This window comes from Tachysurus fulvidraco, chromosome 2, assembly GCF_022655615.1.
Source record: "Tachysurus fulvidraco isolate hzauxx_2018 chromosome 2, HZAU_PFXX_2.0, whole genome shotgun sequence".
NCBI lineage: Eukaryota > Metazoa > Chordata > Actinopteri > Siluriformes > Bagridae > Tachysurus > Tachysurus fulvidraco.
This window is the reverse complement of record NC_062519.1, coordinates 37,104,578-37,115,924: the sequence shown is the minus strand read 5'-3', so window position 1 is coordinate 37,115,924 and position 11,347 is coordinate 37,104,578. Positions and strand designations below refer to the sequence as shown.

At 36.6% G+C, this 11,347-nt stretch overlaps 2 protein-coding genes across 3 annotated transcripts; both read right to left on the bottom strand.

The window, feature by feature from the left end:
* Positions 1–286: 286 nt before the first annotated feature.
* Positions 287–8,415, bottom strand: btbd10b (BTB (POZ) domain containing 10b). Of its 2 annotated transcripts, none has more exons than XM_027153145.2 (8): positions 8,255–8,415; positions 4,782–4,978; positions 3,976–4,243; positions 3,753–3,855; positions 2,629–2,749; positions 1,851–2,048; positions 1,641–1,751; positions 287–1,245 (listed from the first exon to the last, which is right to left on the bottom strand). In XM_027153145.2, the coding sequence occupies exons 2-8, from the start codon at positions 4,933–4,935 to the stop codon at positions 920–922; spliced, it is 1,281 nt and encodes a 426-aa protein (XP_027008946.1). In that variant the 5' UTR covers positions 4,936–4,978; positions 8,255–8,415; the 3' UTR covers positions 287–919. The 2 variants fall into 2 exon arrangements, with proteins under 2 accessions (XP_027008946.1, XP_027008948.1); XM_027153147.2 differs by having other exon boundaries at positions 4,782–4,975; positions 8,255–8,411.
* Positions 8,416–8,714: 299 nt separating this feature from the next.
* Positions 8,715–9,751, bottom strand: pth1b (parathyroid hormone 1b). The gene is made up of 3 exons (XM_027153124.2): positions 9,697–9,751; positions 9,487–9,595; positions 8,715–9,284 (listed from the first exon to the last, which is right to left on the bottom strand). The coding sequence occupies exons 1-3, from the start codon at positions 9,749–9,751 to the stop codon at positions 9,080–9,082; spliced, it is 369 nt and encodes a 122-aa protein (XP_027008925.1). The 3' UTR covers positions 8,715–9,079.
* Between the last annotated feature and the right edge of the window lie 1,596 nt (positions 9,752–11,347).

Genomic DNA, 11,347 nt, shown 5'->3' with positions numbered 1-11,347 from the left:
CAAGATTTTACAGCTGCCCCGTAAATGTTTGTTTATGAGTAGATGAACTTCACAAATTATGTACAACAGGCAGTGGTTGCAGTATTTCGAGTCAGTTAATAAACACATATTGATGGACATCTGAGAAAAAAGGCACCACCTTTGCTATCAAAAGCAGCTGATGTAATGTTTATTTTGGCTTGTGTTACGCAATGGCAAAGAATCTCAAGCTTCCACTTCGGAAACTTTGAATCTCTGTACGTGCAAAGTCAAGAGGCACATGATGTTACACTAACTGCACAACTGCTTAAGGTTTACCACACAAGCCTGTGTGTTATAACTTTATTTATACAATGACTCAAGCTCTGAACAGTGGGGTTCTGACCACATTAATGTAACACTGCATCCATTCAACAGGCAAACACATCTCCTTTGGCTACAAAGGAGCTTCTGGGGGGAATCATCGACCCGGGATCGGCAGAGCTTTTTAGAGTTACAAATTTTTTTTAAATGATAATTACACAGTGACACCACTCAGGATACATATAAAAAAAAATATCAAATATGATAAATCAATGCCATAATAATATAATGCAATAATAATAATAATAATAATAAGCCAAATTACAAAATAAGTGAGGTTGCTTACTTCATTTCAACAAAAAAAAAAGAAATATAAAAAAAAAAAAAAAAAAAGTTCCTTTGGTCAAGTAAAACAACAAAAAAACAAACAGGAGAGCACTGCCCATGTATCCCGAGTCCCCTCTTAGGTTATATTTTTATTTTATATTTTCATAGTACAGTAGACTAGCTTGTTGAGGCTCTAAGGCTGCGAAAGGAGGTGCAGAAGGCAATCTGGTTAACGGTGTCACTCTCGCGCCATGCTGCAGCATGCTGTGGGAGAGGAAAGGAAGAACAGAGGGGAGGAAGAGGTGTGCATTCAGAGTGCAGGCGAGGCAGCGTCGGCTTCAGGCTCGTAGTTGTTGCTGTAGTGGTGTCCTGGAGCAGGGTGATTGGGCAGAATGTCCAGCTCATCCACCTGAGGGCCGGGGTGCAGCACCACCAGTTGGTCCTGTGGAATGTCGGCCGCTGCTGCTGCCAGGTTTGTAATGGATTTGCTCTTCACACACTGGAAGTCCACGTGTCGGCTTTTACCCTCTTCCTTCTCCCAGGACATGCGAATGAAGGGCCTCTGCACGTAGTTGTAGATGACTTCAGGCCTACCTCCTGGCCGCTTCTTCACCTTTTCTTTGTAAGTGGGATATCCTACAAAATACAATTTTCTAGATATAAACAACTCATTTATATATGTAAGGAAAATTGCTGTTTTCCTGACACCACACTTCATTTTTGTTTACACACATCATTAAACTTATACTGGAAAAAATTAAAAAACAAATAAATTTCATTGGAACTGCTAACGTTACAAAAAGTGCCAAGCAGTTTGTGTAGCGTTTCCAAATTAGGTTGCCTAAAAATCAAAACAACCAAGTGCTTTACATGGTTTACAGCAATTTTAGCAATTTACTTAATCTACTTTTAATTATGTTTCTTACTGTATATTTATGGTTTTCCAAACAAACAAAAAACAAACAAACAAATAAATAAATAAAAGGTCCATGAACTATTAAAAGTGCTACAGACAAAATGAAGAAACTTACCTTCAATGCCTAGTCTAATTTTTTTGAGTCCTCGTTCTTTTAAAACTGATTTGGCCACATCTCGGTTTTCAATGTACTTAAAGAAACGGTAGAGTTTTGTGCTGTATATTACTGAAACATAAGACAGAGAATGATGTATTTAGCCAAGGAAAATATCAAAGTGAAGAAATGTAAAAAAAAATGTATGTGTATGTGTGTGCGCCCACTTACTCTGTGAATACTCCTCTCCCATCTGGGGTGGATACTCCTCATCCCAGTCCACCACATCATCATCTGTGAGCACAACAATGTGACACTCTCTCTCTCCGCTCTGAGCACTCGCCACCATCAGCGGCAGGACCATCTCTTCAAGGTAAAACTCAAACTGCTGCCGCGCACCGTCATTCGACAGCTCGTGCATCAGTGCACCTAAATGCAGAAAAAAGATCATAAACAGCTGTTGTTAATGACTACCAAGGGCAAGCATTAACACATTTTACTTTACACATTTAGCTATCAATTAAGGCATTTTCATAAACGATATGCATCATGATATATAGGTTTGCAAACTGCCGGAGATAGTTTTCTTACTTTTTATATAAGAAATACTCTTGATGGACAGACAGACAAACAGAGACAGACAGACAGTCTGTCTTTAAATTCTGGGGGACAAAAAAAAAAATAGAAAAAAAAAATACTGGGCAATTCTGACAGGATATTTTGTCATTTCTCCTCCTAAGAACTTTATTGTTAGTGTAATGGTTGTGTGTATGAACATTATTATACAGCATATGTAAATTGTTATTGACTGAATTAATCTGCCCTTAATACCATAACACTTGATATTTTCCTAGTATATAGAAACATGTAGTGTGTGAGCCACAAAGTAAGTATAAAATAAGAGAAACGGAAAAAAAGCATCTTCAGTAGAAACAGCATTACATTACTGGAATAAATCCAAAACTTAAATCTATGTGTAATTCAAAAATGATGCCAAGCATGTACTTACTTAAGTCCCTGCATTTGATCGTGCTATAGTCAAAAGAGATGCACAAATAGTCACATGCTTCCCTCAGCTCAGGAATGGAGATTCCATCCGGACAGCGGATTATCCCGGTTTTGTAGTAATCCTAGCAGTTAGAGAGAAAGCAAAAGACATTAGAGAAGCGCCAACATTCATATACATCAGTCCCTAAAACAATACTGACATGAGTATCAAGGCTCACAAAGTGCTGACATGTTTATACAGGCATGGAGAGATGATGATCACTCGGCTATAGATAAAAAATAAGTTTTTAGGTGGCCACAGAGGGATATGGTTTCACCTCCCACTCACATGTAGATTACTTCTAATCTACATTTCTGTATTGCAAGATAGAATAATTGCTTTGAAGCAGAGGTCAATTATAAAATGTTCTTCATAGGACTTAAAGCTTCCTGAGAAAGCACTGTCACAATCTTGTACTGCAGCAGTGTTGATGTCCTGAATTGTCCTAAATTGAACCTCTTTACATAATTGTCTGTAACAGACACCGGTGTGAGACACCATGCTTGGGAATACTGAGGCAAAGCTAATACAATGGTTCTATCTCCATTATAATTGATGGAATATAGCAACTTTTATAGGTATATTAGGGACAGACATATCAGTAACCCAAAGGGTTGGAACAAACAGGTTTAATGTCTGGGCTATTCATGTCTTTGTGTGTGTGTGTGTGTGTGTGTGTGTGTGTGTGTGTGTGTGTGTGTGTGTGTGTGTGTGTGTGTATAAATGCCTGCTGCACCTACACACATAGGCTGAGACATGATGTGGCTGATGGTAGAATGGTTTATACTCAGCAGGTAAATCGGTGTAGAATGGATGACAGATGACCTTTTCAGAATCAGAAACTAAACACAAAGCAGGAATTCACCTCAGAAATTCATCTCTCTATTTATTTCCCTAACTCTTAACTAGCTAATTATCAAACCATACCTTTCATAACTGCATTATGATAGCTACCATTTATGCAGCCATGTCAAATAGTTTTTCTAGCAACTCACTAATAAATTTACCATTGGTCCATCCATGCTTAAAATTAGACAATTACTGTGTCAGCAAAATTTTGATGTGTAAAAGCAAAGTAAACTTACCAGAATGGCCCTGAACACAGTGGAACTGATCCCCTCTGCCACCTCGTACTCCCCCTTCTCGTTGGGCCGTGTGAAATTGTGTTCTCGCCCTGAACCAAACATTCTACGAAGCAACATACAAACAAGATGTAATCAAAAATACATCTCATGATTCTAAATTCAGATTACATTTTTGCTACATATTAAAAGCTGCACTGAAAGGGTGTGGTCATGTAACACAAACCGGCCCAGCATGGTATTCGGTTGTGCGGTAAAGATGGTTGGGTCCACCACAAAGCGCGTGTTGTCCACAATGAGCGTGACCCTCTCTGAGGTGCGCATACTACGAGCTCCTTCCTTGGCGGTTTCATACACAAACACCATTTCACCTATGCCCATGGTCTTAAAGGTACCCTCCGTGCTGGACAGGCTGCTGTTGCGACTGCTGGAGCCACTGGGAGAGACTCGCTGAGGCCTGGGGCTGTTAGGCCGTGACGAGCCACCCTCCCGTTCTGCAAAAACACATGACCAAAACAGAAATTAGCAATTATAATAATCAGATTAATAATATTTCACTTAAATTAAACATTTTCATTGAGCTGAACTATACCATTGTTTATGTTCTGTAAAGCTGCTTTGAGACAATGCCTATTGTAAAAAGCGCTATACAAAAACTTGAATTGAACCATTTCTTCCAACATAGGAGCTCTTTCCTCAGATAATGCAAAATAAGAGTCAACCAAGAGTTTTGCCTATACACACCTATAAATATTTTATATTGATATAGCTAGCAAATTCCTCCTAGTGCAAAATGAAAGAGATACAAATTAAGATTGTAAGCAAATGTATATTGTAGCAATCCTGTCTATTTTGTTCATTGTTAAATGGTGAAAATATTATGGGTAAAAATTAACATATCACTTGTCATGCTACATCACAGTTATCTGCTTTAGTGACTCAGCACAGGAGGTCCAAATAAGTAAGTCTGAAACATCCTTTAAAACAGCCAAAAACGTATCTGTGTGAGTAATAATGGAAGTGAGAGCTTACCACTAGTGTGTTGTCTTGTGGGTGAGGTGACATTGCGGATACAGGGGGTGAGCTGGCCTTCGCCCCGCTCGTGAGAGGAGTCGCGTGAACGATCACTGGAGCGCCGCCGGTCCCTCGAGCTCTCACAGCCTCCACTCGCACTGTGTAGGCTCATCTTCACCTGCTCAGCCTCGTGTCCAGACTAGTGGGACGGGCTACTGAGGACGAGATGACAAATAATATATCTAATGAGTCTAGACACTTTGATTTAATCGTGAGGAGACAGGTTTTCATAACCTTCTTGAAATTCATTGTATTTATTTGTCAATTTTCTTGTATTTACTTTTGTATTCCTACTTTTTTGTATTTAGGTATTTATACATGTGAAAGATGCTCTGTTTTAGTTTTTAGGGTGAGTTCTGAATATTCTGTCATGGGTCTGCAGATGAAATAGAACCTTTTTGGCTAATTCTGGCACATTTACAGCCATGTTTATTAAATATGCCCCTGTAAACAAATAAACTAAATATTGTTTCCTCAGTTAATGTTAAAACTTAATGCTATAACAATGCTTTCAAACTGCAGAACTTTAATTTGCTATTATCAACTGTAGAAGGAGAAATGCTTGTGTAATAAAAGTTTGATGCAACATTTAAGCAGAGTTAAAACATTAAAAAAGAGATTTACTGAGAAATTTGAAAATGTAAAACTATTCAGATAAGCTGTCTAAAATTGTATTTTTGGTTTTCCACTAACCAAAGGACTACAATAAGACTAAACAATCCATTTTCCTCAAACATCTGAAACAGACTAAATCAGAAATTAGATTTAATCCTGCAATTAAGAAGTCAATCAAATTCTAGATAAAAAATGTTACCAAAAAGTGGTAACGTTGTAAGGTGGTAACGTTAAGTTAAGTTAAATCCTGATGCATTACACACAGGCCTTCAGTTTTCATTTAAACACTAGGAAATACCAGAGACGTCGTTCCATCCAGAGGGATTTCTAAATATACACAAACAATGAGAGGGAGAAATAACTGCAGGCGACATCCGGGTGCGGACAAAGCTTCATAAACGGTCTGTAATGTGAAAATACTTTGCTTGTTCTAAATATCAAAACACAGTACATTCATGCGGTACGAAAGATCTAATTTTGGTGATGTATACAATTTCAATCAACATGTAAACATAAACATTCAAAAACTCAGAAGAAAAGAGATGTTTTAAATCTGTTTGTAACCAATCACCAAATCAACACTGTTTGTCCCAGCTGTGTGCTTCTTTTCTGTTGATCTCTTTAATAAGTGATAAAAGTGGTTTAATTCCATCCGTCACCTTTTGCTATTTGTAAATTTCTTTGAATACTCACTCTCACTGCTTCTTTTGTCTGCACTGTTACTAGAAATGAGTATTTGCACAATATGTAAACAATTGTTCAACTGTATCCTAAATTAGTAAAGTTTATGGTTCCATGACCAAGAGATGCCTTTTGGTAATAAATAAATAATAAATGTATTTTCTATTCCGATTAAACTCTATCCTAACCATGTAAACAATTGTCCTTTTTATAGAACATGTTTTGTTATGCAAACAATCGAGGCGATTCAAATTAGGATGTGGCGTCATCTGGCAACTTCTGGAGCATGCATTAGCTACTTTCCCAGAAAAGATTTGGCAACGCCTGTTGCTTTAGTAGGTTTTAAATCTGTAAGCATTTAATGTGACCTCTGAATGATTGATGTGAGTCGTTTCAAATTTAAGCGTGGGCTTTTAGTTAATCATTCAATGTAGAATAAGGAAGTGTGACTTAGATTAAGGATTACGTAAACAAGGACTTTTACGTTCCCCAATTTTGATCAGTGTGTAGTTGAGAAGCAACACCAGTTCACAAACTTCCTTGTCACTCTATTGTTCAGTTTTCTTTTACAGATTATATGAGTCAATGTCCTGTTACTATACTCAATTATTGGCTGAAGGATCAATGCTACAGAATTATCCGAGAAGTTCTTACTGAACATAACAGCAACAGATAACTCTAGAAAGCTAGAAATTCTCCTTTCCAATAACTGACTTGGGGGCAAGGTGGCTTAGTGGGTAGCACGTTCGCCTCACACCTCCAGGGTCGGGGTTCGATTCCCGCCTCCGCCTTGTGTGTGCGGAGTTTGCATGTTCTCCCCGTGCCTCGGGGGTTTCCTCCCCGGTCCAAAGACATGCATGGTAGGTTGATTGACATCTCTGGAAAATTGTCCGTAGTGTGTGAGTGAATGAGAGAGTGTGTGTGCCCTGCGATGGGTTGGCACTCCATCCAGGGTGTATCCTGCCTTGATGCCCGATGACGCCTGAGATAGGCACAGGCTCCCCATGACCCGAGGTAGTTCAGATAAAGCGGTAGAAAATGAGTGAGAGAGAGTGAGAATAACTGACTTTCTTGCTAGATTGCTAACGGGTGACAATTGGGCCATTCAAATAGTTGAATGATCTTTGGTCTATAAAAAGTCTATAAAGTGTATATAAAATGACTGAATCAAGGCAAAGTCTTTTTTTTTTTCTCAGCGACTTAATAAACCTTGGGTAAAGACACGGCATAATCCATTGTTTTTAACACAATGTTCTAAATATATACCTATATATTAGTGCACGTAAATAATAACAAGTTAAAAAAAATAACCACAGCCAAGAAAACATAATGCTAGAGATTTAATCTCCAAAAAACTGAATTGAAAAGAATTGCCAAGCGGTTTGATTATGTATGTATGTATGTATGTATGTATGTATGTGTGTATATATATATGTGTGTGTGTGTGTGTGTGTATATGTGTGTATGTATGTATGTATGTATGTATGTATGTATGTATGTGTGTATATATATATGTGTGTGTGTGTGTGTATATGTGTGTATGTATGTATGTATGTATGTATGTATGTATGTATGTATGTGTGTGGTTGGTAATGTCTGAATAAATCCAAATTCTGCGACAAACCTGGTATCAGTCACCGCACTAAAATAACACTGGCTACGTATCCACTTTATCAGACAATCCTGGAATTTGTCACGTAGCTTGCTAACAAGTAATTTTTTTTACGTCAAGTTTACTTACGTCTGTGTTTTAGCCACATCTAATGCTAGTCAATAAAAGCCTTCTTTAAACAGTAAGCATAGAAGTTCGGCTAGTCAGCTAGCTGCTATGTTTCTTCAGTCAGGTAACAGCAAGGTAACGTTAGCTACTTAGCTTCGAATACAAACACTCCACAAAGGAACCCTTTCTGTAGATATAGAAATGACATACTCTTCTGTCATACTAGCCAGTCTGCGTATTTAATTTGTAATATTGTACGTTTAGTGCGATATAGCACTCGGAGAGCGCTAGATAGATACGAGCTAAAAGGCTAACAAGTTAGCACATCTTTTTAAAGCAATTCGAGTCAAAAGTAAAGCTACAAAAAGCTAACAATGAGAAGTCTTATCGTGAATAAGAGTAAGCAGTTTCTTACCTTTATACCTTCGTAAGCATTGATCTTTAGGTCTGTGGGGTTTTTTTGGTAAAAGGGGCAAGATAAAATTAAGACAAATTCCACAGAAACGCCCGCATTTTCCAAAATCAATCCTGTCTGACTGGTAGCACTGACAGGAAATAACTGTAGACGAGTAAATCTCGCGAGAACTGGAAACAGCGCCCGCGTCAGTACAAAATTTAAAAAACAAACAAAAAAAAAGTCAAATCTCGCGAGAACTGTAAACTGAAGCTCGCTCACCTGAGCATCACGCTGCAGAGCTATAAATTATTGTTACAGTATTGTCGTAAAAACTAAAAAACAAGACTTTTTTTGTTGTTTTAGTGTTGGAAACCTTTTTTAAAAATACATTTAAAAATATTCATTGTTGGCCCACGCTATTTTAGATACAATATTGTTTATTTTATAAAATAAAAAAAATATAAATAAATTAAAACTAAAAAAACAGTTTTATTTGGGCTAACACTTTAGAATAAAATAAAATATAAAACAATAGATATTTAAATGATAAATAATACTACTAAATATTCTAGTAAAAGGCATACAGCAGAAGCGGTGCCCTTCATTGTCCTTGCCCTCTTGACATAAATTTGAAGTAGATTGCAAAACTAGTCAAAGATGAATTAATGCCATAGAAATAATTAAATAAATTACTACAAAACAATAAATAAAATAAATGGCAAATTAGTGCACTTAATCAACAAAGATTTAACACAGAGCCAGAGAAAGTTTGTCTTATCTCTGTGGTATTAAAACATAGAAAAAAAAAAGGTAGGTAAGACAATACAGATGGACTTCCCAGTGTTAACTTGAGATCAGGACTGGACTGCCCCAGGCTTGGAAATCTGAATAAAGAGTCCTGGTTTTTCCCTTTTGTCCTTTTTGTGAATCATTGATACTGGGTATGATTACAGTCTTCAGCTTTACTTGAAGCCAGTCCTGCCTTTCCACTGCTTGCTTGTGTTCTCCAACATTGTGCATCAGCTGGACTTCACTGATGGACCTCTTGCTGTGAGAAATGTAAATTATTGATCAGTCAACACAACCAATAGTTCAAGTGAATTATAGCTGTGAGAATACAATACATAAATAAATAAATAAATAAATAAATAAATAAATAAATAAATAAATAAATACATACATACATACATACATACATACATACATACATACATACATACATACATACATACATACATACATATTCTTACCTGATTGGTAGTCCTTCTAAATGCACTAGAATACAAAGACTCCAGAATAAAACAATAAAAATAGATTTATCCATTGCATGTACTGGAAATACCTTATTGGCTGCAAAGACTAAAAAAGAAATAAAGAATTAGTTACATGAATAAAAAGAATGACAAAATTACAGTTCTGTGACATGGTATATTAAATTGATTATAACACAATCAACTTACAAAACTGTGATTTGCTGTTGCAATTGCCAACGAAGCCCCATGTGTCAGTCACCATTTCAGTCGTGGTGGGTGCTGGTGTCTTTTCCTTTTATTTCCAAGCGCCCCCCCCCCCCCCATTTGTCATTGATGAGCGATCCCGATTATTGATGGTGATGTCACCCCTTGCTTTGATGGGAAAAGGCATGTATATGACGACACCTCCAGTCACCCTTCACCACTGACACTTCTGTTTTCAACACCTCTACTAAGACCTCTTGTGATCAAACTGTCATCAAACTGATACAATATATGGATATTCAAGAAGAGTATGTGCTTCAATTAGATGGAAGGTAGAAAGTGATGGAAGGTAAAAGATCTTACAGAACATCTTCATTGTATATGCTTTAAATCTCAGGTTCAGAATACAAACTTTTAACAAAGGCCACCCACAAAAATAATATTATTATTAATATTGTGGTTGTAGTTCTTGTTTTTTATTTTATCTAGGTAATTTTTTGTATTAATTGTTTGTTGTTTTGTTTCTTTGTAAATTATCCAGGGTTGTAAGAATATAAAATCACAAATATTGAAATAATTTAGCCACACTATTTAAAAAATACACTTTAGGTATCTTTATAGTCCTTATGCAAGATAAAATACTTGAAAAAATGCACAGTTGATTATAATATTTTTCCTAACTATTTTACTACAGCAGATAAAAACGCTTCCCATTTCATCTGTAGTTCCATTATGTGGATGTTGCAAATTTATTACCATATTTGCCATATACGCACAGCAAAACAAGGCCTAGCTGATGCTTGCGTGATCTGTAATGATCTATGAGAAGTGGACAACCTTGTCATACTCTTGTGGGGCACATTGGGTAACCATGAGAGACGTTTTCTAAATGTGGCAGAGGAATGGCTATGTCATGACACAAGTTGTAAGTCCTAGAAACCATCCAAAGTGATATATGGTACAACACATCTCTTGTATAGTATTGAAACTCTTTTGTCTGAGGTCATCTGAACATTGCATGGTTGCTTTGTTTCCCAGTAGCACATGCTATATCTTAATTTTTACTCCTAAATTAGTAGGATGAGTTATTTCTTCTAAATCAGGAAGGGAGAACTTACATATTGAGGTCGAAAGGACTCCACCCCCGAGGCCACATGGCATAGTGCGTAGCAGGGCATTTTTCAGACAACATTCAGCATCTCGTTCAAAGGGCAAAGATTGATTTGTGTATTGTGTGATATGTAAAATGATTGGTAGGTCAGTATGGTGGCATTGAATGCTATGCATCTATTAATAATAGTAGCCTATTTGGTGTCTGGTTAGCATGACATCATCATAGCATACTTTTTTTATTCTTTGAGAAAATGTGGAGTTTGGGGAAGGCAGAGATATTAGCTCGAGCTGTTTATGTCGATTAAAATGTAGAAATAACCATTATTTAGACGTAATGTGAAATGTGTATTTGTATGAAGTTAATTTAACTAAATAAACATTAGGAATGCTTCATTAATAATTAACAGTAATCATAATAATTCAACTTAATGTTCATTTTTCTTATTTAGGCCTTTCTTTAGGAGCAGAATGAAAGGCCATGTATTTATGTCTTAACTTAGCTTTACTATTTTATTTGTGTATTATTATTATTATTATTATT

Coding starts and splice junctions, on each gene's coding strand:
- btbd10b (XM_027153145.2), bottom strand. CDS start 4,935: ATGAGCCTACACAGTGCGAGTGGAGGCTGTGAGAGCTCGAGGGACCGG. Junction 2,049..2,628: donor GATCAAATGCAGGGACTTAA/GTAAGTACATGC, acceptor TTCTGCATTTAG/GTGCACTGATGCACGAGCTG. Junction 1,752..1,850: donor GGGAGAGGAGTATTCACAGA/GTAAGTGGGCGC, acceptor CTTATGTTTCAG/TAATATACAGCACAAAACTC.
- pth1b (XM_027153124.2), bottom strand. CDS start 9,751: ATGGTGACTGACACATGGGGCTTCGTTGGCAATTGCAACAGCAAATCA. Junction 9,596..9,696: donor CAACAGCAAATCACAGTTTT/GTAAGTTGATTG, acceptor TTTCTTTTTTAG/TCTTTGCAGCCAATAAGGTA. Junction 9,285..9,486: donor TTAGAAGGACTACCAATCAG/GTAAGAATATGT, acceptor CATTTCTCACAG/CAAGAGGTCCATCAGTGAAG.